Source organism: Pseudopodoces humilis, chromosome 5, assembly GCF_049639895.1.
Source record: "Pseudopodoces humilis isolate 2021_Gansu_Grassland_sample_001 chromosome 5, ASM4963989v1, whole genome shotgun sequence".
Taxonomy (NCBI): Eukaryota; Metazoa; Chordata; class Aves; order Passeriformes; family Paridae; genus Pseudopodoces; species Pseudopodoces humilis.
This window is the reverse complement of record NC_142204.1, coordinates 67,646,517-67,674,350: the sequence shown is the minus strand read 5'-3', so window position 1 is coordinate 67,674,350 and position 27,834 is coordinate 67,646,517. Positions and strand designations below refer to the sequence as shown.

Below are 27,834 nucleotides of genomic sequence, written 5' to 3'. Positions count from 1 at the left end.
GGAACTGAGCTTTCATGAAATGAATGTTTTTTTGGGCTGTCTGTCTGTTTGTTTGTTTGTTTGTTCTATCACAGAAAGTGAAAGGATTGCATTTATTACATTGCTGTAAGTCACAGGACCACAGAATAGTTTGGGTTGGAAGGAGCCTTAAAGATCATCTAGTTCCCAGCCCCTTGCCATGGCCAGGGGCACCTTCCACTATTTCAGGTTGCTCCAAGCCCCACCCAACCTGGCCTTCAGCACTTCCAAAGATGGCACATTTACAAATTCTCTGGGCATCCTGTGCCAGTGTCTCAACACCCTCACTGCAAAGAATTTCTACCTAATATCTAATCTAGACCTTCCCTCTGTCAGTTTGAAGCCATTGCCACTTGTGCTGTCACTTCATGCCCTTATAAAGAGTCCTCTACACCTCTCTTACAAACCCCTTTTCAGTACTGGAAGGTGCTATAAGGTCTCCCCAGAGCCTTCTCCTCTCCAGATTCAAGAATTCCAATTCTGCCAGCCTTTCTTCATAGGAGAGGTGCTCCAGCATTGTAATCATCTTCATGGCCTCCTCTGGACTTGTCCTTTTTGGGGACATGAGATGTGTCCTTCTTCCAGGGCCCAGACCCTACCAGAGTAGAGGGGCAGGCTCACCTCCCTGGACCTGCTGGTCACGTTTCTCTTGATTCAGCCCAGGACACATTTGGCTTTGGGGGCTGTGGGCTTACCTTGCTGGGTAATGTTGAGCTTCGTGTCCCCCAACACCCCCAAGTTCTTCTCCCCAGGGCTGTTCTCAATCCATTCTCTGCCCAGCCTGTGCTTGTGCTTGGGTTTGCCCTGACCCAGGTGCACTTGGCCTTATTGAACTTCATGAAGTTTGCACAGTTCCATCCCTCAAGCCTGTCCAGGTCCCTCTGGATGACATTGCTTCGTTCCAAGATATTGTCTGCACCACACAGCACAGTGCTGGGGGCAAACTTTGCTGAGGTTGCTCTCAATCCATTGTCTGTGTTGCCAACAAAAATGTTAAAGTGTGCCCATTGATGTGTGATTCACATTCGTTACAAAATAAACCACACCAGAGGAAAAAGATTTGCTCCTTTCTTGAAAGTATAATATTAAAACATATTGAACTTAAATAAGTCCATTGAATTTCGTTGTGAAAGAATCACTTCAAAAGTTACCTAAACTGACACTAACAGTGTGCTGGGAAATGAAGCAACAGAACAAAATTCTGATCTTATTTATACTGATATAATTAAGGAAGATTGTAGGCTCTTTGGTCTTTAAGGTGATCGTTGTGCATGAGGAGGGACAACGGGGGCTCCAATAATAAAACTAATATACCAAAGAAAATCACTGACACTGCTGTAAAGCTGCTTTATGAGTAACAGTAAAGCTGTTCAACACATAAAGCATCCATAACACATTTTTCTCAGGAGTTTGTTCACATAATACTCACACAAGTGTGGGAATGAGAAGGGTGATTATCTTCTACATTAAAGGCTTTTTTATGTCTCTCTGGAATATAAAGCAGCTGTAGGAAAGAATTTACACCTATATTCAGCTCCCTGCACATGATGTCTGGAACATAGAGGTGATATGTGTGTGAGTGAGTGGGAACAATGCCTATATATATTTCAGTGCCAAACAGGGTGTTCTGCTTTGCAGTGCTCATAGGGAAGCTTGAGCACAGGACTTTCTTTGAGCACAGGACTTGAGCACAGGACTTTGACAGGCTCCCAAATTGTGCTGGTGCCCTTTCTAGGAGTGGGTTTGTTCAAGCCAACATGAAATAAAATCTGCTAACCTTGTACTTACTGCAGACAAAGGGGAGAGGGTGGCCTCCCTTTCTGTGCAAAGAGGAATCTGGGGTGTTGAGCTACCAGCTGCTCCTGCCATGGGTACCCCTGAGGATGGTGCGTGGGAAAGGATTCAGACTTTAGGCCAGACAATGTGGATGAGGCAAAATGTCTGCTGTGAGCACTTGTGTGCACTATGTAGGGCAGCTGGTGTCACTGCTCCTGGCTTGCTTTTGTGCCTCTTGGGGATCTATGGAAAATCCCATCTATTACATTGCAAAAAAATAGATCAGTCTGTGTCTGCAGCTCTTCTATGCAGAGCAGCACTGATAGCCATGTCAGCCTTAACTTCTTTAGCACTAGCAAAGCTGCTATTTCTCCTCTACTAGAACATAAAAAAATGAAAAAAAGTAAAAAAAAAAAAAAACAAAACAATACTTTTTTAAAGTGTGGCAACTGTGCACACAGCTCCTGTGAAACTTCTGAAATGCCCAATATTTCAGAAGTATCCACTGATTAGGGCTGCCCAATTGCAGCCCTAATTTTCCAGATTTTTCAGATCTTCTGAGGGATTAATGCTTTAATTGATTTTTAAGAGTGGACAGTCAAAGCATCTGAAAATCTGTGAGACAGGCGGATGAATGTTGATGCACCAGAGGGAGAGTGTGAAAAGACAATGCTTTGTTTGATATTACTAATTGTTTTGTTTTGGCAATTAAGTGTCTTTTGAAGCAAGTGTCTGATTTGGTGAGAGATTAAAGGGGATTAAGTGTGACCCACTGAAACTTGTTTCTAGCCCTAGCTGCTTATTATGAAATTAGTTTTTGTTTCAGAGTAAAACACACAGACACACTTGGTGGTATGGAAACTTGCAATTATCTGTATATACAGAGAAATCCCTTTCTGTAAGATGTCATCTTCTTATGTGACAGTCTTCTAAATATACTCTTTTAAATGTTTTAATTATTTGGTGATGTTTTTAAAAATAGCAGTGAAAAGGAAAATAAAAAGATTGTGATGGAAAACAATTGGAAATACTTCTTTATTCTTTTATTTCCCCAAAATATATTCAAAACAAATTTTTTTGGCCATTTTGAAATACTTCTGCTGGTTTGGTCAAGAGGAGTACAACCCTCTGTCAAGAACAGTTTGATACCATTATGAAATATTGATTTTAGTGTCTTTTTGTTAAAATAATAATAATAATGTGTTGTTTGTTTGCTTCATTTTCTCCCCCAGCTGAGGAGCAATTACTCTGAAGTTAGGTGGTAGGTACAGACTCCAGCAGGAGAGTGTTTGTGTTAGTGTGATTATCAGACACACAGACACTTTATGGGATGACCATAAGAATACTCTGTAGTATTTTGGGCACCTCTAATCTAGACCTTTTATGCACCAAATGTCTACTTAAAATACAACCTGATAAACCTCCAAAGACTTGGGATTTAATTTGCCACACACAAAAAAAAATAAAAAGACCAAAAAAAAAATTACACCTTACAAACTATTTTACAAACTATTTACTTTAAAGGAAGAATGTGGCTTGCAAAATAATTAAATCAGTTTATAAAACACACAAGAAGAAAAACGAAGGCCTGGGATGCCAAAAATTTTGGATATGTTTTTAGGAACATCAATGGATTTTAAAAAGGGTTCATCCAGGTTGGTGTAACTCCTTTCACAAGGCTGATCCTTGGCCATCCTGGAATCCCCAACCAGTCACCAGCTCCATTTCTCTGGCTTTGCAGGTGATCTTCCTCTGTAGCTGAAGATCTCAATGCAAAAAAAAAAGGAGCAGCAGAAAAGGACATACAAAAGGAAGCAAAAAAAGAAAAAAAAAAGAGAGAGAGGAAGAGAACAGGGCTCTTAACAGTACAGCTTGATTTGATGTTTTCCCTGAATCTTCACAAGTGTAAATATTTGACTGCAGTTTTGGCGCTTTTTTTATTCCCCTTCAGGTAGAGTATTTGTTTACACAGCATAACATTTCCTCCTTCCTCTGCTGTTCTTTCACTTCAGGAGTGAAAATCTGCAGCTATTTTAGCAAGGGCTTAAAGATAATAACCATAGTGAGTGTGAACACTGCTTTGTCTTGAAATTGTATAAATCACTCTCTTTTTACTAAAAGCTTTCATAGGAAGAAACATTTCAACTTTGACCCATTCTTTTGTAGCCTAATGGCAGCAAGAGCCCAAATGGACCTGGAAAGCCTGGTTAACAAAATCATCAGATTTTATAATGTGAATATCCAAGTTTCAAATCCTTGCTCAGGTGAGACCTTCCCTACAAAGAGGAGGCCAATTTGACAGCTAATGCTGGAAGTCTTGCTTGACTACTATCTACTTCATTAATCTTAATGAATGCTGAGAGCATATATACCAAGAATATTGCCCTCTTTTACATGAGAAAAATATCACAGAGTCCTACTCCCTAGGAAAAAAAATAAAAAAATAAAAAAATAGGTATGCCCCTACTTCTAGGAATCACATTCATTATTTAATCTTTCATCCAGCCACCATTGCCTCCAGCATGTCTTGCCTCCTACCATGGTAGAATTGTTCAGGTTCAGGGGAGTTTACCTTCTGTTGTTTTTTGAGTTTACTTTATGTTGTTTCTTTAGCAGGCAGCATCAAACAACTACATGCATGTTCTTTCAGATGTGTAGATGTAGAGATATTTGGTAATAAAGCTTATCTGGTTCTATATGATGGTTGACTTGAAATGCCATAAAAGAAAAAAAAAACCAACAAAGAACAAAAACAACTCTAAATTAGCCTTAAAAATCCATAAACGAAAGTATATGTTGTCATTTGGGAGGTTCATACCCCTTTTCTAGGATCTTGCATAATATAATAGTCACAAGGAAGGTTTAACGCTGCAACATCTCTGACATTAAAAATCTCCCTCTTTCAAGTGATTTTACTGAAGTGAAGTATATTGCTGTAAGATTTAGGACTAGCTTAATTTAAGAATATTGAAACCTGATGATTGAGTGAAACAGCTTTTCCTAACGAGTACCTTGCTCCCAAGGTACAGAAGATGACTTGCAATTTTTTTTTCTTAATGAAAATGGAATAGGAGGAATTAGGTTTCACAGGCCTGTTTCAGAAGTGCTAATGCAAGAGCAAATCAGTAATGAAAGTTCAAATTTTTTTTTTTTGTCATGTAAAGGAAAGTTGCTGAACCTGTAATGACTGACAAGGGCTGATTTTCACATTACTAGCAATTTTCTCTGTGTGTTTTATTATGAAATTATTGGACACTTAAATACCTTAATAAAATTATCAGATTTGAAAGACCAGCATGGGATACTGTGGAAGATGTCATGCTGTCATCTGTGCCATTTCCCCTTGGAAAGGTTCAATCTTATTTATTTTGACTTGTGAGTTAGGAAAGAACATATTTTCTAGAAAAACATGCAAGCACCTTGTAATTAATTGTTCACACCCGTGGCGTCTGCAGGACAGAAGGTCAGCTAGGTTGATGATTTTTCTGTCTTAAAAAGGTCATATTGCTTGACTTATGGGACAAAAAATTATTCAAGACTATAGTAGTCTTTTAAATCACACAAAAGAGGAAAAAAACACTAATTTGTCTGGAAGCAGATAGAAGACTGTAGTAGAGAAATTTAAATAAGTGGAAATTATTTGGGGATGGACTTTGTGACACCCAAAAATATTTCCTTGATGAGCTCCTAAACTCTAGACATTCTGAATGGTGTTAGGAACTTTTAAACTATATTTAGCTTTGAGTCCATGAGGTCAACTGTCTATGAAATGTTGTTCTCTGTCTGTGGAGACAGGAACCCTTGAAAACCAGATTCAATGTCTCCTTGGATTTTCATACTGAACTAATCCTCTGGGAATTTCATTCTCCCTTTAGTTCAGTTGTTTTGGTCTTTGGGAATGATTTCATACCGTTTGAAGTAATGAATCCAACTTCTGTGATACTGACATACTCCACACGGCATGATTTTATGTAGCTAGACTGAAATATGGACAGTGTGTGTTCCCATTAGCTGAAATACCTAAAGAATTTGTTATATTTAGAATTTTGTTCACTTATGCTTAATAGGGCTCCACTTTAATTTAGGGAAAATTGGTTTCATTTTCTCTTGCTACCATTAATAGCTATTAGAGTTGAAAATAAGGCTTTAAACATATCATTAAGGTACACTTAAGTAACTTGCAACTGACAATTAACTCAGCATGGTAATACATTATCATAACATTTTTCTTTGATAGGTTTGTCTCTTAAAAGATATGAGGAAAGACAAAGGCTGGTTTTGTAATACTCCTGATGAATTTTTTTTTCTATTCTAATATAATCTAAATTTTGTTATTTTATCAATGAAATGTGTTCCATCATATATGTTCAAAAACCATTTATTTGGTGCTTCATAGAAAGGTAGAATCATAGAATGGTTTGTTGTTGTAGGGGACCTTAAAGATCATCTAGTTAGTTCCCAATCCCCATGGGCAAGGATATCTTCCACCAAACCAGGTTGCTTAAAGCTGGTTTGATGGTCAGCAGTTGTAACAGACTCTGTTGAGGGGGTGTCTGGGTTTTGTTGATTGGTTTCTGTGGGTACAGTGTTCAAGTGGGATGGATGCAGAAGAGAATTTGGTACACAGTTCACGGATCTTAAAGTTTGGGAGATTACTTCAGTAACCAAAGATACAGCCAGAATTCAGACCCACATTCAAGTATGGTTTGCTTTAAGGTTTTATTGAAATCCCCTTCAGTGGAAAGCATGATGTGTTCCAGGAAAAAAATCTGATTACCAACATCTCAGCATAAGATGCCACATGTTCTCCCTTTCAAGACAATAGTAAAAATCCAGTGCTGCACTTAAACTGGGAGTACTGTTTGTGCTGATTTAAAAGATTGGAGTTAATAGTGAGTGAGTGAGTGAGTGAGTGAGTGAGTGAGTGAGTGAGTGAGTGAGTGAGTGAGGAGCTCCCCGGCACAGGGACCAAGGACTGCCACCTCCCAAAGCCGAGCTGGAACGTTACGGTGACAGCGGCAACTTCGGTGACATTCTCTGCTCCTTGCAGAGCCAATGGGCATTGACCTTATCCTGTCAAAGTATGTAAAAAGCGATGTGGGCAGCACTGGCTTTGTGAAAACTGGACACATTTATCCAGGATGTTTCACCACATTACCACAGAGTCACTTGTAGAAATGAAGCTCAAATAGCTGCTATGTAGTAAGATTTTTGCAGTGAAGCTAGAAACGCAACAAAGGCAACAATAGTGTCGGTGAATGTTTTTGCAAATGCTCTAAAAGCAAACCCACCAGTGCCAGGAGTGCAAAATCCCATCAGTTCTGTGCCCCAGATCTCCTCTCCTGCTTTCTTGCAAATCCATTCTAGAACGTATTTGTTTGAAAATTACACATCTTAGGGCACTGCAGCCTGGCAGTCTGAGCAGTTTGTTTTGTTTTGAACATTTTTGCCATGCTTAACTCTGCAGAACTTAAAGAAATCAAACTGGTTGCATTCATTCTCCTGCAGCTGATCATAGCACAACATCCAAGCACAGTATTTCCTAGCTCACTCTCCTCCCTTTGCTCCTCAATCATTTCTTGAAAATTCCTTCATAATAACCTTATCCAAACCATAAATATGAAAGTCAAATAAGCCCAAAGGAGATTTATCACCCTCTGACTCCGCACTCCTTTTATGATTAATAATGACATTGATTCCTTTGGAAATGAAACAAAAATTAATTTAAAGGTTTTGATTGGTTTTAGTATTAGGTAAACTTAACATATCGAATGAGTGTAAAACAATTATCAGTCTTATTAACAAAATTAGCTACAGCAAATTTACCAGAAGGAAGCTGTTGCTATTTAGCTCCCTAATTATGTCACTATTCTTTGTGACCAAATGATATAATGAAAATAATTTGATCTACTGGTGCTGCATAGAGAATTTTCTAGGAACAGCTGAATATCATAATCTGTTTTGAACGCATGTTTTCCTGCCCTTCTTCTATTTCAGAAGGTAGAGGTCAAGGGCTTCAAAGAACTTTGCAATGAAGTGAACTGCACTAAGCAGAATATGGAATAGATTCCTTTACTCTTATGAAATGCTAGATAACCCTTTCCTCAAGGCCAGAACCCTTTGACTTCTTGAAGTGATCTATAGTGTATGAATTTCAGACCCTGGAAATGCATAGGATGTCTTTTATCCCGCCTGGCACTAAGGCCAAGGATTGGATTTTCCATGCTGTGCTGTTCGCTGACTATTTCCTTGTGCTGTGCCTCAATCCAAGCACATAAACTTGGTGAGTTTTAATTTCCAGCCCTGAGAGCTGATAAAACAGAGAGCAGTTTTAGACACAGGCATTTCAGCCCAGGGGGACAGTCACCTGGCCAGCCTTGAAGGCCACCCAAGCATTGGTGATACACAGAACTTGGGGTGCCAGCTCTCATCTATTCTGTGCGAGTATCCTGTGCTCATGGGTTAGAAGTGCAGTGGGGTAGAAGCAATGAGAGTTGACAAAGCTGATGAGAGAAGTCATACATGATCTCAGAAAACTTCTTGCAAAATGTCTCTACTGGCACTCCTGTACTTCCACCTCAGCAAGCACTTAAATGGTGGGGTCTGAGCATTTCTGTCCTACCAGATCTGCCTGCCTTCCCTGGCCTCACCCTGACTGGTCAGATGACCCTCACTGTGTGTGTTCTCATTTCTTCCATTTGCCATCTGCCTTCCCTGAATTGCCATCAGTGGGCAACTTGCGTCCAGGCACATTTCCTAGCCCCATACCTATAACTGTCCCCATTTCTAAGTAGAATCTTCCCCTCTCTTCCTTCCAGTGTAGCTTTATGAACTGGAAAGAGGAGGTTAAGACACTCTGGTACAGTAAGAAATTGCAGCATGAGAGTGATCTGCATATTGCAAAACTGCCTTAGATTGTAACAATGAGTTTCAATATGATCAAGTCCAATATTAAACTACACAGAAGTGAATGGGAAAGCTCCTGTGGAACAGAAACCCCTTGAGTACATCCCCTGGTTGCTTGCTTAGTGCTTATAAAGATGCTCTGAACTACACAACTTGTTTTCTTGCCTACACTCCAACTTTACATCTTTATGGTTTGTGCCCTCTGGGAAACATTTTTATTTTTGTTTCATTATTTAAAGCAAGCCTAATATTAATGACAGGGATGCTGTGCATTAAGGCACTGTGCTACCAATACACATCAGCTCGTAACTTTTGGTGAGGCTTTCTGCATAATTTATGTCCAAAGGAGAGTAAGCTGACACAAAATCGAGGATTTAACCATGTTTACTGCTGCTTCTGATAATTAGATCATTTCATACTGGAACTACTAAGCAACTAAAGTAAGGTGGGCCTCTGAGTAATTGTTAAATTTATAGTCTTCTCTTAAATAATCAAGCATGAAGAACTTGGAATGTTTTGTACCCCATTCTTTATATAGCACATTCAGAAAACCCAGATGCTGTACATAAGATACTTGGGTGCCATGTGCATGATGGACCAGTGCAAGAATTGGCAAGCAAAAATCATGCCACATAGGATATGCCAAATCATCCCCTAATTGCTCAGCTTTATAAAGTTTCCGATGGTATTTCTTGAAAGAGTTGTGTTAGGCCCCAGAAGTTCCAAATATCACTTTTTTGACAATTTCAACTCTTCTAAATGTGACTGGAACAGAAAGGGCTTTAAATGAGAAATCAAATCCACACCTGCTTCTGTTAACCTCTGGTTTGGCATATTTTAAATCACTACACACATTTCTATATGTTTTCTGATCAGCCATGCTCTGGCATCTGGTTAAAAGCATGTAACAAGTTATATGGCTCAACTTCTCTAAGAAATATATATACAGGTGTCAATGCAAAAAAGATCTAGAAGACTGAACAGGCACCTAGTTAAAAGGCAGTATAGAAAGATTACTTGAGGGGTGAAAAAACAACAAACCATGTTCCATAAAATCTGTTGGGTTTGGTGGGAAGCAGAGCCATTTTTTTCTTTAGAGATGGATTATTGTAAAATTATAAGAAACATAAAATCATACTCATGCAGTCCTTAAAGAGGCTTTAGACCCAGGAAAGTGAAAATGTACACCTTCTTGACCAGATAAACTATAGAAACACTTAGTCCTTTGCTTTGAAAGATGTTTTCCAGCAGTCACTTGCCCCTGTCACTCCTCCTCAAAATTATTAAGCATTACATCAGAGGTGAGAAAGAGGTTCCTATACAATCAAAGCATTAATTTTGGGTGCTCACTGTGACATTCCAAAGGGTTCTTTTGATTTCCTGATGTGGTTTGTTTCTTTCCCAAATTGGATAGTACCTACTCCTCTTCCTGCACCTTTTATACCAGCTCTCCTCGTTTCCCTTTAGATATCCTGAAGAGACACATGAGGGTGGCAGACCTGCTGAAGTCCCCCTGTTAGATGGAAATGTTTGTTGGGTTGTCCCTGAGGTGACCAGAGGTGTAACCTTTCCCTAGACATCTTCCTGCTCAGTTTAAGATGCTTTTTCTGAAAGATGGGTGTTCAGTGACAGGTACATACTGCACAGTTCAGAAATGGCATCCCAAATTAAGAGATCTGTATCTGTAGGATATACTAGTGAACATCCATCTCTGACTCTCATCAGATCATGAAGGCTTTAAGAAAAGCCATCACTTCAGTTTTTGGGGGGCATAATACGTTTCCCCATTTGCATCCTCTGCTCAGAAAACAGAAACAGTTATTCCCCAAATCTAGATTCATAAGGGTTGGATCCTTTTTCAGTGGGTCATCCCACGCTTCAATCTTAACACAGAAATTCCTTTTTACAAATCCAGTTTTCCAGTCCCCAATGCGAAGTGACTAAGAATAACAAAGTTCCTGCAGATGTTGCTCCTTCATTTTCTCAGTTGTATCTCTGAGTGAAATGCATTCAAATGCCAAAAATACGTAGCATTTCTAAAGCTGATTGTTATTAATATTGTTCTGTTTGGGTTTTTATAGCTGTAAACCTTTTTGAAGTGCCTAGCAAAAAGCGAGAGGAGCAGCTTTGGAGGGGGGAGACAACTTTGAAATCCACAGAGCAGAAGCTTTAATCTCCAGTTGTGACTGACATCAAACAAAAGTGCAAAAACTCCCTTTGTTCTTGAGCACAAAGGGTGTGTTTGTTGTTTGTTCAGGGTAAGTGAAAGGCCCCCATGAAGTCCCACTGAAGATGTTTAATGAATCTGGCAGCCTCCAAGCTGTCTCTTCTACAGAGTAATCCTGGAGACAGACCCATCACACATAATTTAACAGAGTGTGACACGACAGTCTCTGCTCAGGAGACACTTTAGAGAGGGAATACTTTTATTACTCAACAGCACAGACCCCTCAGGGTTGGTGCTATGGAGCAGAGCTCTTGGTGGTGGTGGCCACACTTTCATCTCTGAATTGAGGAGTATTGCTCAGGTATTGCTTATTAAGCTTCTTTGAACTCATAGTTAAATTCAAGTGAATTGTACTCTCTTTAGTGCAAGGGGTAGGGATTTTGGCAGTCTCAGCTTCTAATAGAAGTCAAAGTCAAGAATATCTAAGAAAGGAGGAAGCTTGCTACCAAAATCAGGTCAAACAGGGACATAGGGAAGGAAGAGAGAAATTGTATCAAAATTGGAACAATTATGAAAAAGACTATAAAAAAAATTGAGTGAACATTCTTAATGAGATCCACTAAGGTTTACCACATATATGTCATCTTTTATCAGTTTGTCCTATTTGAACATTCTTTGGATGAGTAGAATAGGAATAACCATGGTGTGCATCTTTAACCTCCCTTGTCCTTGCTATGATCTAATGTTTAGAGCCTGGGTGTTGTGGAACTTGGGTTGTTTACTGACAGGTCTCATGTCCTGCTGCCAGGCTAAGGATGTTCTGTGTGGCTGGGAGCACGTGGAGTAGCTGGTGTGTGCTTTTATGGTCTGGGCACGTATTGCCCATGGATAGGATAAAGGGGGCTTAAAGCCTCCTTAGACTTGACTGTTCAGGTGGGTGCTTTCATCTTCTCCCAGTTAATTAATTTTTCAGCCCTGCCTCACTCTGCATGGGGGCAACCCATTTTCACATTTCTGTGTCACCATTTCTTCTATAAAATGGGCATAACCTTGTATACCTACTTTGGGATAAACGATGGAGTGGAGTGTGACAACTCATGGCAGCGCCTGTGAAGAAGACACTGTTCTCTTGGAGAACCATGGTTAGGGTTCTTTTTTTTTCCCCTAGCTTCCTTATGACATCAATCAAATTTTATTTTTTATCCCCATTGCTGGATGTAAATGCAAAATGCATTTGTAGTGTAGATGTCAGCCACTGCTGCGACTGCTGAGGGTCTAAGCACTATCTGCTGTTGCATTTGATTCTCCTGTCAAATGTCAACCAAAGCCCCAGAAAACCATCAAACATCAGGTCTGATGACTGGGATTTAGACTTGGTACCAAAACAACTTTGATACCCTGGAACACAAAACACAGCCCCTTTCTAAGAGCTTCCCTGCCCAGACTCACTGTTTGAAATATTCCTTGTTCTCTCTTAAATTGCAAGAATATTGTAGGCTCTATCTAAAATAGCAGTCCCTGTTTCCCCCCCTTCTTCCCCTACCCGTTATCAAATCAGACTTCCAAAATCAAGTGCCTGTGTGCTCTGCTGACAAGCACAAGGGGATTAGGGAGTGACGGGTTTAACAAAACTGGCTCAAGGTTTTGTAAAATGCATCCTGGAGACTGAGCTCTGAACGAGCCATAAAATTCCTCCCATGAGGTACAAGTGAGGTTTCTACAAGACTGGATCAGAACTTAATAATGTTTTTTTCCTAGGTTATTTTTTTCCTTGCTTTCTAAAAGGTGCCAGAAAACCATCTGACTTTTTAAGATGCTGTAAGACTAACAGTGACTTAATGTAACCATTGTGTAAAAAATCGCAAATACGTTTTACCACCATCAAAAAAGAACTGATTTCTGGGCTGCATGCAAACCATTTGGGGCAATTAGCATGTAATTTAATTTGCATTAATCAGCACAAGGTCAGCAAGAAATTAACTTTGGGTGTAGATTTTACATATAACAGCGCTTGAGAAGAAGGGAGGAACTGTTTTTACAGGGTGTTAATTTGGAGCTAAGTGCATTCAGCAAGTTTGTCGGGGCTTGGCCTTGCAGGAGAAAGATGAATGATGTGGACTTGAGAGCATTGAAAGCACAAAATGATGTGGCAATTTACCAAGCATTTAATGTTGCAATATATAAACACTTTAACAGACTTCTTGGCACTTGTAAAGATCAGAGCACAGGTTTTGCTGAAGCACAGAGCACTCTGCTAGCACTGAAGGGCTGAATGTGGACAGGGTCCCACAGGGCTGTGTGCACCGACCATGAGTTGTGCCAAATGATTCAAGAACACAGCCAGATATCCCAAAAGCACAGATCTCTCTGCAGCTCTGCAGCATTTCCTTACTGGAAGGAATTTAGGCAAATTACTCATTCTCTTGTGTGCCCCTTCAGGCCTCCAGCCATTCCCTCTGCAGCCATTTCATCTCACAGTCTCCTGGGGCTCCATGAGCCTGTCCTGTGAGCAACATGGTATGTGTTGTGAGAAACCCACTGCTGATGACACAGAACTTGATTTTGACAAATGTTATCTGAGCATCTGGTTATGGGAAATGAGATGCTAAGAAGTCTGGTGGTGTTTGGCTATGGTGAGGGGGTACATAAAATGTATATGGCTGATCTTACACCTTTTTCTTTGAATTTATCTGTTGTGTGGTGTGAAAGGTGTCTAAGAGTGAGCCTCTTGTATTTCCTGGTTTTTCCCAGAGGGTAATCTCAAGGGTCTTTGGAGCTGCCACTTGTCCATCTGTAGTTCACACATATCTTTGTTGCAGTAGGGTTAGAAAGAATCAGGGGCAGCACTGCACAGCTTGTTTTAAGACAGGATGCCATGGCCATGTCTGAAAGCATTGCCTAAATATTATTCCAAAACCAGAATTTTTAGACAAAGTAGATATAGAGGCCTCACATTCAGTTATTTATGCTGAGATGCTGAGGTTGACCCTAGTTCACCTATGCTTCTAGTCTCTTCAGAGGGAGATCCATGGTGGGTTTAACTGGAGTTTAATTGGAAGTCAAAGGGGATTGATTATGCTTTTGGGCTTCTTTGTTAAGCTCCCAAAATTAAATGGCATTAATCAGACCAAGCATGTCTGAAGGAACTGGTTACAGAAAGACTTTTGGCTGTCAAAGTACACCACTTTGGAACTCAGAATTAGGATCCAGTTTGATCACAAACTGGGATCTTATCTTTATGAGAGAGCTTAGTTTTTCTTGAGCTTTTCTCACTCTGGGGCTTAGGCTTCATTTACATCATCCACTGAAAGATTCAAGCTACTGTGCACAGCCTACCTGCCATGGCAAGAAGATATTTGTGAGTGGGCTTTCCCAACTTGTTTTGCTTCAACTGCTTCAGTGAGGTTTTGGTATCTTGGCACTCCATCTCAGCAAGATATCCTTAAACAATATTCCCTGGTTAGCTCACTATTAAAAAATGTATGTTTAATTTTTTTAGTTGCATGGCAGACTAATAAAAGCAAATTTCACTTTAGAATCATAGAATTATATAGGTTGAAAAAGATCACCAAATCAAAGCATTAACCCAGCACTGCCAAGCCCACTACTAAATCATGTCCCCAAATCCCACATCTCTATGTCTTTTAAATCCTTCCAGGGATGGAAACTACCACTTCCCTTTAGAGCGTGATCCAATGCTTGATAACCCTTTCTGTGAAGAAGTTTTTCCTAATATCCAATCTAAACCTCCTCTGGTACAACCTGAGGGTCTTTTTTCTTGTGCTGCTTCTTGTTATTTGGGAGAAGAGCCTGACCCCACCTGGCTACACCCTCCTGTCAGGGAGTTGTGGAGTGAGAAAGTCACCCCTGAACCTCTTTTTCTCTACAGTAAAAACCACCAGCTCCTTCAGCTACTTCTCACAGGGCTTGTGCTCCAGACCTCTGCCCCCCTCTGTTCCCTTCTCTGGACACAGTCCAGCCTCTCAATGTCTTTATTGGAGCGAGGGACCCAAAACTGATGTCAGGATTCTGGGTGTGGCCTTACCAGTGCCAAGCACAAGGGGACAATCATTTCCCTGGTCCTGCTGGTCACACTATTGCTGACATAGGCCAGGATGCCCCTGGCCTTTTTGGTCACCTGGGCACATTCCAGCACATGTTCAGCCACTGTTGACCAGAAAACCCAGGTCCTTTTCCACTGGGCAGCTTTCCAGCCACTCTTCCCCAAGTCTGCAGCACTCTGTGGGTTGTTGTGACCCAAGGATAGGACCCTGCACTTTGCCTGGTCAAATCTCATACAATTGGCTTCAGGTCACCAATCCTGTCCAGGCTCTGCCTTTCTACCCTCCAGAAGATGAACACTCCCATCCAACTCAGCATCATCTGCAAACTTACTGAGGGCACATTCGATCCCCCTGTAAAGATCTTTGATAAAAATTTTTTTTTTTTAATAAAGATACCTTCTTCTTCAAAGATTTGTTCTTTAACATTTTAAGAAATTCCTTAGCCTTAGAATCTCAGTTTGTACAGAATTTTCATCAAAGGTTTTGAAATGCATCCATCTTCTGGGTTTTTCCACAGGATCTGATTTATTTCTTCCTTCCCACAAACCAAGATCTTAACTCTGAATTACAGGCCCTACAAAACTCCATGAGTTTGGGCATTAAGAATCACAAAAAATCACTAGTCATTTTTTAACATCTTGCACAAAACTGTCAAGTGTCAGATGACATGAGAAAGGTCAAAGAAAAATGTGTTGTAAATCTAACTGAAGATTTATATCCCAGCTCTTTCATTTTAATCAATGCTAATAGATTTTTAAAGACAAAAAAGGAAGAAAGAAAGAGTATCCTTTGAACAAAAAATATTAGGTACAGACTTAAAAGTTTTAAAAAAGTCTGGTGATTTTATTTGTCAATAATGAAATAAAACCAATTACTGAGGATAACAGCTGAGGAAACAAGTGTCTGTGATAATTCATTTTTAAAATAGTAAAAATTATTTTGTAGCTATTAATTTTATTTTTATGGCAATTCTGTAGAAGTGATACATTTCCTTCCCTTCAGAGAATTTTTAAATAGAAAATCTATTACCCGTTAATGAATCAAGCATCTTCAACCAGTATTTATAACCAAATATCAATTAATCTGATTTGAATCACTCAAGTTTCAGTTTGTTTCTCTTCCACATAGATAACATATTAATAACATATTACCTACCTTTGCAGGAAACTTGGTGGATGATGAGTTTTCCCCATAAGCCTTTATTTCATGTTGGATAGTGTAGGACAGTGTAAGGTCTACTTCTCACTTCTCATTCATTGCCAAATGTTCTCTTGGTAGATGCATCCACTTGTCTAGATGCCAGATCCCCAAAATTATACTCCTTTCTCTTTTTTACTTGCATGTGAGTTTCTGTTCAGCATCACTCTCTCTGGTGAGAGCTTGTTTTTGAATACCCACTTTTATCCCTACTTGTTGGATGCATTTCATGGATGTGTGAAATGAACCTTCTGTGTAGAGCACCATAAAATCATTTTTAAATAGGTTCAATAGAAATGTTAAATGTGGTTCTAGTTCTAATTTTAGCTTAAGAGGATGAGTAGCCATTAAATTTTCATCTGTAATTATTATCATTTTTCATGTTCATTGATATGTGTTAATACAAACAGCTCATACATTTGTATATATTGTGCAAGTTCACTTTCTTTAGATTGTTCTCCAAAGAATTCAAGGTCCTTGATACCCCACATCATTAAAGTCATGATCTTGGCATTACTGTAAGTGCAAAATAAAGATATTCCTGTTTAGACAGAGAAGGTTCTGCTTATGCTTTAAATAGATTTCAAATTAAAGCAGAAAATAAATGGTTCTGTAACCAGCTGCGTTTGTTCTCTCTCTGCCTTTTCTCTCTCTTTCTCTCAGATCTGGTGCTCTGTTGCCTCTTCTGTTACTCTTCACTCTTTTGATCAGCTTTTTCCTCCTTCCCTTTAGTTGCAGGCCAGATGTTCTTACAACATGTAGATCTTTCCAAATAATTTGTTTCCTTTGTAGAGTAGCCACGTCTGCAACCACAGCCTGGCCAGTTGTTAATTGTTTTGAGTGATGTATTTTCTTTAAAAAACACACTGAAGTGCATTTCTCTGTCAGAGTAGGTGAACTGCACAAACTGTGAGTATTGCCCCCTTCCCTGTCAAGGGTGGGGAAAGCAATGGAACACATCTTTTAGGTAAATACGAAAGGTTTGTTCTTTCTGTCTCTCAGATGCTGAGATGCATTTTCTATTGCAAACAGTGGTACTAGTCCTGCTATATGCTTTAAATGCAAAACTTTTTATTCCCCTGCTGTCCAAGCATTTCTGCAACATTTTACACTCCTGTGTTTTCTGTCTGTGTTATTTAATTTTCATGATGTTCTTTGGATACTCCCAAGTGAAAAACGTTAGAAAAGACTTTTTGCATCATGCAGATCAACATTAATTGCCACCCTTATGACTCAGACAGAAAATCTACGCATATAATCTAAAATATCTACCAAAACAGACAATAGGAGATTGGGAAAATTTTAGACTGGTTTTGCTGTCAAAAAAAGTGATTTGTTGTATCTCTACTGCAAGAGCTTGAAACTTATCTTCCTTTTCCTGAGCACAAAGATAGCTTATGTTTCAAACACACAAGCTATACAGAGGTAGTACCTTTCCTGAAGATTTGTCCACATCTGCATGAGTGACTCTAAAGATGATCAGTATGGTTTCACCATGAAATTGTATTTAGATACTTGGAGGTGAGGATCTCTGTGACTTGTGTTTTCATAGCCTGGAACAACAAAGAAATGTCTCCACCTGTATGTATGTGCATAATACAAAGAGCAAATGTCAGTGTTTCTGCTCTCCTTATAAAAATAGTAGCCCAGATATCTGATCACTGGAGCTGCAGACAACAAGTGATATCCCATCTGCAACTATGTTAAAGGTTGTATAATCGAAAACCAAAATCAACAGAGGAAGCAGAGACAAAAGTGTGATGATTTGTTCTAGATAAAACGAACAAAAATTTCAATTAGAGCAGAGGTGAAGCGTGATGAGACACAGCCTTTTGAGTTACAGCCAATTCTTTGCTATTCACATTCACCAATTAAGTTATCCAGAGTAAAATGATTCTAACAATAATACCTGGGCTTGTGTTCCACTATTTCCAATAACACAAAAGCTTCAGGCAATGAGTTACTCATTATTCTAGATTTTAGGAGAAGATACATAAATGAACTGTCTACTTTCTGAAAGCATGCTGGAAAGACTCTACTTCTGAAGCTGAGGCCAATTTCCTTTCCACTTCATACTTTGCATAGGTGTAACATCATATAGGTCATAGAATCACAGAATGGTTTGGGTTGGAAAGGACCTTAAAGATCATCGTGTTCCACTACTCTGCGATGTACAAGGACGCCTTCCACTAGACCAGGTTCTTCAGAGCCACATCCAACCTGGCCTTGAACAATTCAAGGGATGGGGAAGCCACAACTTTTCTGGGGAACCTGTTCCAGTGCCTCACCACCCTCACAGTAAAAAATGTCATCCTAATAGCTATTCTAACCCTGCCCTCTCTCGGTGTAAAGCCATTCCCTCTTGTCTCATCCCAAAATGCCCTTGCTCAAAGTCCCTCTCCAGATTTCTTGTGGGCTCCCTCAGGCACTGGAAGGTGATGTCAGATCTTCTCTTCTCCATGAGGAAATAACTCCAGATCTCTCAGCTTGTCTTCATAGGAGAGGTGCTCCAGCCCTCTGCGCACCTTCATTCCCCTCGCTGGACCAATCTGTCTCAGACCTGGCAGTCTTACCAGGTGCAACTTGATTGCTGCAGACATCCTGCAGGCAGGTTGCAGCTACATGGAAGTGCCAGGCTGGCTCAGGAGGTCTGAGCTGCCCTTGCACAGCAGCCACAGGGTGCCCAGGGCCATGGCACTGCTGTGGAGCACAGGGCCAGACACCCGCTGGTGATGCTGAAACAGGAACATGGGAATACTCACCTTTGCTTTAGGCACTTAGGTGGGATTCGTCTTGCCTAATATATGCATTTAAAGTTTAGGGATCTAATCCCTTTGTAGTCAATGGAGAGATGTGGTAATGCTCTTTCGTATAACTAATCTCCCCTCAGTGACAATAGAGAAACCCTAGATGACTAGCTTAGACTAATTGCTCAGCTTCAAAGGTGGGATTTAAGCACCTAAAACAGTAAAATGCTATCAGATTAAAGTGTAGCTTTTCACACCTGTACAAAACAAATGTGATTTGAGCCTAAATAACTGCACAGAACAGCAGATAACTGACTTAGACTGCAAGTGCCTCTTGTGAGGAGAAGACATATTTAAAGTGTTTGTGCAAGCCACAATAATGCACTGATTTATACGTCTTGCAGTGTTCTGTATCATGGTCGCACTGCTCTGGAGTTTATTGGATTTTTTCATTTTAAAGATGAAGATGTGAGCAAGAGGTTAATTGGTTTGCATGAGATCTGACACGGGAACACTTGGTAAAATGGGGCCATGAATCAAGGCTTTCTATTCCTCTGATGATTGCACTCATGATTTTTGGTCCATTGTCCTGGACATTTGTCCACCATTTCTTTGTCATGAAATCTAGTCTATCTCTTGGCTGGTAGAAACACTTTCTTATTGTAGCAAAAAGCCACTATATTTTGGACTTCTGAATACTTTTAAAATACTGTAAACAAACAAAATGTTCAATAAATAACTTGAAATAGAAGTAGAGAGCAGAAGAAATACTTTTAATTGGTATAAATTAGTTGTTACTGGTTTGCCTCTGAAGTTTTGATCATTTTGCCTGTGTAAATGATTGCTATTCCAGTTGCTTTTCAAGGATTTGCAGTATCACATAATTAGCTTAGCAAACTCATAGGCCATACGTGGAAGGCTTGAGTTTCCATTAAATATAGGGCAATGAAATTATTAAATTTCCATTGTATGTAATTTGTGCAGAGCATTCTGCAATATATGCATATCAGTTATGAATCTACAACCATTTCTCATATTAAAGTTGAATTTAAACCCACAGCTGGACTTTCATCCTGAAAGAAGCCAGATAGCCCTGTGCATCTGGTTTAATCTTCCCTTCAGCCATATTATTTTAAAGGCACTCCTGCTTAGTACATCTTACAATTGAAAAATAATACTCATATTCCCTCTCATCCTCAGCAGCTGTGATCCCTCTGCAGATGTTGTTCTGTGAGACGTTTCATTACATGTGATAGACAGCGTAGGTTCTTTTTGTCTGTCTGTGTTACTGCTTTGTAGATTTTCTATTTTTTTTTATTTTTTTATTTATTCCTTCGGCTGTAGATGAGTCCTTCCATAATACTTCACTTTGTCTCCTGTTGCTGCTGCTTCTCCTTCTTTCTAAGTGCAGAAATGATCAAGAACTTTGCAACTGCATGGAGCCGCCCAACAGAAGCCCATTGATTCCCCACCAAAGGGCTCTGTGTGAGCCATTCTGCTCTAGCCTGAAAAGAAAGCTTTGTTCCCTCAGCTGGTAGTGTCTTAAGATGCTGATCCTTGCCATATTTTTTGAAAACTGTAGCAGTTCATCAGACTGTTTGACACTTCCCGTTCAGCTGTGTGCTCTGTAGCATACCCTGGTATTTGCTGCTGCTCGTACATCAGCCTCACCAGCCCGAGACTGCTCTGGAGCAGCCCGGGCACCACGGTGAGCTGTGCTGGGCACAAGGCATTGGGAGGTGAACAGTAAAGGAGCTGAAATCTGGAGTGCTGGTGGCCATGCCTGAAATGGTAGTAATGGATTTAGTATTTGGGGCAGGAGGTATGGGATTTGTCATGTTGGTTGAGTATTTTCCTGGCCGCCTTCCATGACTGTTCAGATATTTTTAGCATGAAGTACAAGCTATGTTGTCTCAGTTGACCTTGGAGCATGACATTTTAACACGGAATTGGTTTGACTTGCTAATCATTAAAATGATTTATTATTTTTTATTGCATGAGCAACTAGAATCCCAGTCATGTTTTGCAGATGAAAAGGGAAGCAAATTGAAACCTGTCTTCCCTTAACTTGAAGTCCTTCATGATACCCATGTTTCCTAAGCTGCTGTCTTTCTCTGTACGCCATTAAAAGTAGATTATGTCTAGGTTTGTTTTTTAATTTGTCTTTTAGTCATTTGACAAATATTATATCAGAGTTACTGAAACTAATCCCAAGGTTTCACAGTGCTCAATGAGAAGTGTAGAAGAAAAGGATTGTTTCTGTTGCAAACAATTTATGACCTTAATAGAAGTTTACAGCTGCCATCAGAAAGGCAAGATCTTGCTACCAGTATATTTATTCTGGTGATTGCTCTCTCTCTGCCTTCATTCCCAGACTCAAGTTTAAAGATCAAGCCCCTAAATGCCAACTTCTGTTAAGGAATTAGCAGCAGTAGCACTGCATCAGGATATCGTAGCAATATATTTTAAGGGGTAGTGTATAATGTAGAAAAAGAACTTTGGACCAGCCACATAGGAAAAAGTCCACGAAAGTTGAATTCAAATCTTGAAGTGTAGATCAATTTTTAGCCTGATTGGACTTTTTGACAAGTTGTCAATTTTAGACAATTCGTGTTTATTGAGTTTTGTACCTCCTTAAGTTAACATGACCTGAGAGGAAATCACAGTCATTTTTAAGATACATTTTACTGCCACAGTGGTGCAGAAAAGCTTTTGACTGAAAAGAGCATCAAGGACTTGTTGACTTTTTCAGTATACTAAATAAGCACCTGCTCAAGTACCTGATGTACATTTTAAAAATTTAAAATAATACCAAAAAAAAAAAAAAAAAAGTCGACCATCCTCCTGACTCAAAAGTAACTGCACAGTTTAAAGATTTACCCAGCAGAAGCTGAAACCAAGACATGAAAATAAACCTCTCTTTGACTACCTTGGCAACTGGGAAAACCACAACCTGCTCCTACAAATCACATGGCAGATCTCCCAAATAGGGCCAAAGAGGTTGTTTCCCTGAAATCTGTGTCACACTATAGTTCCTTTCATACATAGGAAGTGAGTAACTCATTGAATAGTGCAACATCCTTCCCCATCTGTGAGAACTGTGCCAAAGCCAAGCATAAAGGTCTGGGTTAAAGCAAACTCAGTTACTTGGTAACCGAGTTGTGTTTTGGAGGGGTTAAAATTGGAGGGATTTTGGATTTGTGCTTTTCAGGAGTTAAAATTGCCAAGAAAAACTGAAAACTTGAGGAAGATCCCCAGGTGCCTGCATTAATACTCCCTAGTCCCTCTGATGTGAGCTGGCAGGTCCCATAAAGCCACTCAGCCTTGAACAGGGAAGGGAAGGAGGGAGAGAGCAAAAGCTCCAGCTGCGATTCCAGAGCCCCAGAAAGAGCCTCTAACCCAATTCCCTTAAAATGCACAAGCCTCACAAGCCACAGCATCTCTTTGCCACCGTATTCACTGAGTTCGCAGGGCAAACAAAAGATCCATACCAAACATGCTTCCTTCCAGAGGGGGAAAGCTTTTCCTCATTTGCCCATAGATCCCCCCCCTTTTCTTTCAGTTTTATACACAGAGATATGTTATATGTACATATATATATATATATATACATTATTATTTTAGTTTTAACGGCGGGGGGGGGGGGATGTTGCTAATTTTTTTTTTGGCTGGTAATTAAGAGAGCTAACACCAGCTAGGCTGGAGTGAACGCAAACAAGACCCCTATAGGCAGCACAGTGCATTAATGTAAAATATGCCCAGACAACATAACTTGTCAGAGAGGATTATTTCTGCTTAGTGAATCTGCAGGGGCCCCTTTGCTCCACCACTCAGCGTCTGGCTAGAGAGAGAAAGAGAGAAAGAGTAGCCATTAGTGAGTAGCTACTGTGGCATTGATGTTTGAGCGCACTTCTGAACTGGCTTTTGTTGAGAATATCGGTGCAGAAAGCATGCGCTGTCCCAAATCCGCTGTTACTATGAGAAATGAGGAGCTGCTTTTAAGGTATGTTGTCTCCTTTGTTTTAACGCGTGCTTTCGAGTTGCCTGGGCCCGCTGCAACTATAACCGTGCTGTGTATTAAGTAGTTTCCCTATTTAAAGGAAAAGACAGGCATTGCTGGGTGCAAGTAGCATTTTCCACTAGTTCGGGTCGCACATTTCATGTATAACGACAAATGTACGGAGAGGGCAAGGAGGGGAGAAAAATAAATATATTTACATTTTCTTTTTTTATTTTTTTTTTTCTTTCTAAAAGAGAGCTGGTATTTCTTTTATCACCTCCTTTGTAATATTTCTGCCTGCTTCATTATTATGCACTGGGCATGGAATAAGCATGGAAAAAGCTCAGGGAGACTCCATATTAGAGCTAGTGCCCTAAATACCACTTTAATTTTCACTTAGCCTATGTAAATAGTTACTAATGCTTCACCCAGTCTCTACGACTCGAAGATGTTTTAAAAATATCTAAATACTCCTATATTGTGGGATTACACATCTATTCTCTAATAATGCTCCCAGGTTTAGCGGGAGGCCAGCATCGACTACTCTTTTCAGAGACACACAACACGCAGACACGCACACACGCACGCTCACACACAGAATTATGCTGGAATTGGCATCCCGCTTTGAAAAATGTAGTCTTTTGTTTATTTGCTAGCAGACATTGTAGCATTGAATACATCTTTTGGTCTGACAATGGGACAGCTGAACAATGGTGTTGTCAAACTAGCTTAATGTATGTCTGGCGATGGGGTGGTTTGGGTTGTTCTGGGGGGTTTTTCCTTTCCTTTTCTCAGCCCATTTTTCATTTCCCTTAATCTTTTTGTGTATACAGTAGAATATAAACTGTGTTGCCTGTTTTGTGGTGGTTGTTTCTGTTGATATCTGCTGCTAATAGTGCAAGGAGGGGGAGGTTTGTATCGTACAATTATGGCTATTGCATTAAGTTGCAGATTTATTGCTAACCTCTCCTTTAAGTGTGGTGAGAAAACTTATTGATTCTGAAAGCTTACAATACTACTGTCAATCTGGCAAACACATATTTGCCAAATGTGCACTTGCTTGATTTTATGCCCGATCGTATCAACTTTAACTGCTGTTTTGAAGATACTGTTTCTAATTTTTTTTAGATAATGAAAATGCAATAAAAATGATAAATCAGATCTCAAAGCGGAAGCCCATGCGACTTTCCATTTCTATAATGTTTTATACGTTAGAATTTTAAAGGTCAGACAGAATAATTTACCTGAATGATTCCTATCCCCAAATCAAACAAATTATTTATATGACATTTCTTAAATTATCTTTCTGTTTAGAGAACCATAGTTTAGCATTAAAACAGTAAAAAATTTCGGGTTTGAATTTGTCAAAATGAACCTAATGCATTGTGAGAAGAAATTGTTACAAAGCTTTAGAAAAATTTTGAGTTACTACTTGGACAGCAGCTTATGTCTTAAATAAAATGAATTGTCATTACTCCGTGGAGTTTCTTAAACTGTTTAAAGTCTTTAAATACTTTACATGTTAAGTAAATGTATTGCTTTTAGCAATAAGTTTAATGATTTTGTGAGAGAAAAGATTTATTTATCAGTGGCTTCTGGTGTTTGCTTTCATCAATTAATAATAGAGATTTTGTGCCTTTTTTAAAAACTGGACTCTAGTGCATGATTTATATAGGTTGAGGGGTCTCTTGGACCCCTTAATTAAAACAAAAAGACATTAAGGATTTATCGGTAGATTTATCGGTAGCAGTCAGAGCCCTCTAAAGCATATATTTCAACACAAAAATGTTTGGTGGGGAGACTGAATACTTGCTATGCTGTTTTGCATTTTTTTTTGTCATTGTATCTTCTTCCCTTGAGTCTTGAGATGGTGTAAATCAATAGCAAAGAGTTTATGTGAACAAAAAGGTAATATCACATAAAATACTTGAGAAGCCAAGAGGTTATGGATTATCAGGTAGTACTTGCATCCCATCTGTTGTGCATAAACATGAAGAAAACAAGGATGGTGTTTAATATTATGGGACCATGACATAATTCACTTCCTTGGGAGAACTTCTTTCAAGACAAACATTAACTCATTCACAACTGCTCTGCTCTGCCTGAGCTGGAGGGGGGAAACAGTGGCATGTTTTTATAAAGTTATTTTTTTATCGTGTCATGTTGCATCAGCCTGAGCACTCTAGCAGCTACTGCCCTTTGTGAGTGGCAATAAAGTGAGTCCCTCGCTCTCAGTTACGTGGAAATGCCCCTTTAGGGATAGCCCAGAGCAGCGTGAATGCACTTCTGTAGCAGCCACCAACAGACACCTGGGCAGCAAAACCAACCACCACTTTTAAGGACTATTCAATACTATTACTGTTCCCTAAGCGCTCTGCTCACAGGTGAGTTCCTACCAAACTTACTCTAGTTTCTATGTTTTCAGATAAAATGTTGCATAAAATACATATACAGTGATTTTTTATTTTTTTTTTGTCTTGGATTGAAAATTACTTTGTTTTTTTCCAAGGGTATTTTCTCACATTGCATTCACATCAAAGACTGATTTTTGAATTGGTTTGTGTGAATCCTACTTAAAAAAAAAAATAATCTTTCTATGCATATTTACTGAAATATTGCTTTCTGAGCCATAACAATTATTATTAACATCAAAGAAGGTGAAGCAAAGCTGTAACATGAGTAATTTCTTAGCATGTTTAATGAAAGTAATGACTTTTGAAAGGCTGCATAGGTTTAGAGATCTTATGCCTGAACATGGGAGGTGTCCTCAGTGCTGCCTGTTTTGAATATCCATTCACAAAGCAATGTGGTGCCTTGCAGTTGTCATACTTGGCAACATCTGTTTCCACAACAGAGCTAAGAGAGGCAATTCAGACTCTACATGAGTTGTTATTTGTTCTTGCAATGGCCAGGTGTGACTTCAAAATGAACACGCTCTGTCCTACCTGTTAGAAAAAGAACAAGATAGGTCTTAGCTTGGGATTTGGCTTTCCATGCTTCCATAGGGACATGGACTTGAATTATGCTCATTTATTAGCCTGGAGTATTTGCATGTATTTATTTATTTATTTACTTTCACATTCATGAACCACAATCATCAACATGCTAATGTTTTCTTTGTTAAGAGAGGATGACACTGACGTGTTTCTGTTACCAAATTTAAGTATGAAGGGATTGAGACCCACCCTGCAGATAAACACTTGGGGGTGAAAAGCTAGATGCAAGCTGGCAGTGTTAACTCACAGCCCAGGAAGGAAATAGTATTCTGGGCTACATCAGGAGAAGGGTGGCCAGGAGGTCGAGGGAGGTGATTCCCTACCTCTACCACACCCTCATGAGATTCCACCTGTTAGTACCTCTTGCAAGTCTGGAGTCTTCAACAAGTCCTCAACATGGAACTGCTGGATTGGATCCAGAGGAGGGCCACAAAAACAGTCAGTCTGGATCGCCTCCTCCAAAGAGACAGGCTGAAAGCCCAGTGATTGTCCAGTCTGGAGAAGGGAAGGATCCAGGGAGATGTTAGAGCAGCCTTTCAGTACCTAAAGGGGGCTTATAGGTAAGATTTTTTTTAGCAGGGCCTGTTGCAATGGGTCATAGGATTGTGGCTTTAAACTAAAACAATGTTGATTCAGGCTAGAGATGAGGAAATTTTTCACAGTGAATCTGGTGAAACCCCGGAACAGGTTGCACAGAGAGGTGTTGGCTGCCCCATCCCTGGAAACATTCACAGTCAAGCTGGACACGGCTCTGAGCAACCTGATCTACTTGAAACTGTTCCTGTTCATGGCATGAGAGTTGGAAGTAGATGACCTTTAAAGGTTCCTTTCAACCCAAACCATTCTATGATTCTATTCTATATAAGATTGCAAACTATACCTTTGGGGCTGAAAAACAAAGCCAATGTTCAATTAATATTCATATCTAGAAGTTTTACTGCAAGTGTAGATTGTGCTTGAATACTTAAGAAGTCATTCAGGAGTGAATCAATACTAATTATTGTAATCAGGAGGGTTAATTAACTGAAGATGCTGCTGATGGAAAGTTCACTGCTTACAGCCCTGAAAACACCTAAGTTGATGAAATCTGAAAGCAAGATGTCTAAGAGGACTTTGTGTAGAGAAAAATGCTTGGCTTTCTTTTGGCATTTCAAGAGCCAGTCATTCCAAAGGGGAAACACATCTTGTACTTTCTATTTTGCATTATATTAATTCAGGGGGTATTAGAAGATGCAACTAAATCTGTCATGAAGATATTTTCTGGTCGTCTCTCAATAAATGCAAGTACCATTTTGGATAACCTGTACTGTCTCTGCTGCATTCATTTGTAGATTACCATAAATTAATATGGATAATCTTATGCATTTGAAATATGGTTCCAGCACTGTTATTTGGAACAGTTTTGTGGGTTTGTTTTTTTACCTAAATTTGTGTTCAGGCACAGGGACTTAACATGGTACATGTATATAAATTACACATGCTCTGTTACTAATACACATATATATCTGTCTGCACACATACATGTGTGAACTTAAGTTTAAACATTTTTCATTGAGGGTGTGTATTCCTATAATCCTGTGCCCTTATAACTCCCACTTGGTTTTCATCTGCAAAACAGTATTCAACTACATATGATTCAGAGGACGGTTATTGAAGAAGTAGTTAATGAAATTTAAGTTAGATGATAAGGAATAAAGACTGAAAAGAAATGACTGAAGAAAATCTTTTTCCCTCAATTAGAGCAGTTGTGTTTCTTAAAGTGAGCATTACTGAATTCAAACAAAATCCAGCTGTACAAAATCTTTCTCACAAGTGACTTGCAAGAAGATTTTATATTTAATGCTGGGTGTTTGGTTTTTGCATTGTTTTTTGTTGTTGGGTTTTGTGGTTTGTTTTTTTTTTTTCCCTAGTTGTATCTCTTAAGGTTATAACCAAGATGAATGTCAGGATGTTAATTCAAGAA

The 27,834-nt window shown here is 39.4% G+C and overlaps 1 protein-coding gene across 7 annotated transcripts in view; it reads left to right on the top strand.

Moving 5' to 3' along the window:
* The window catches only part of CELF2 (CUGBP Elav-like family member 2), a 541,755-nt gene that overhangs the window by 264,509 nt on the left and 249,412 nt on the right, over positions 1-27,834 (top strand). For 3 of the 7 annotated variants that reach the window (XM_088055368.1, XM_088055366.1, XM_088055367.1), the window contains exon 1: positions 22,740-22,878. The exons of the other annotated variants lie outside the window; for them this stretch is intronic. In XM_088055368.1, the coding sequence (XP_087911494.1) occupies positions 22,772-22,878 (107 nt within the window). In that variant the 5' untranslated portion in view covers positions 22,740-22,771. Of the gene's footprint in view, positions 1-22,739; positions 22,879-27,834 lie in introns of those variants that run through there. 7 annotated transcript variants of the gene reach the window in all.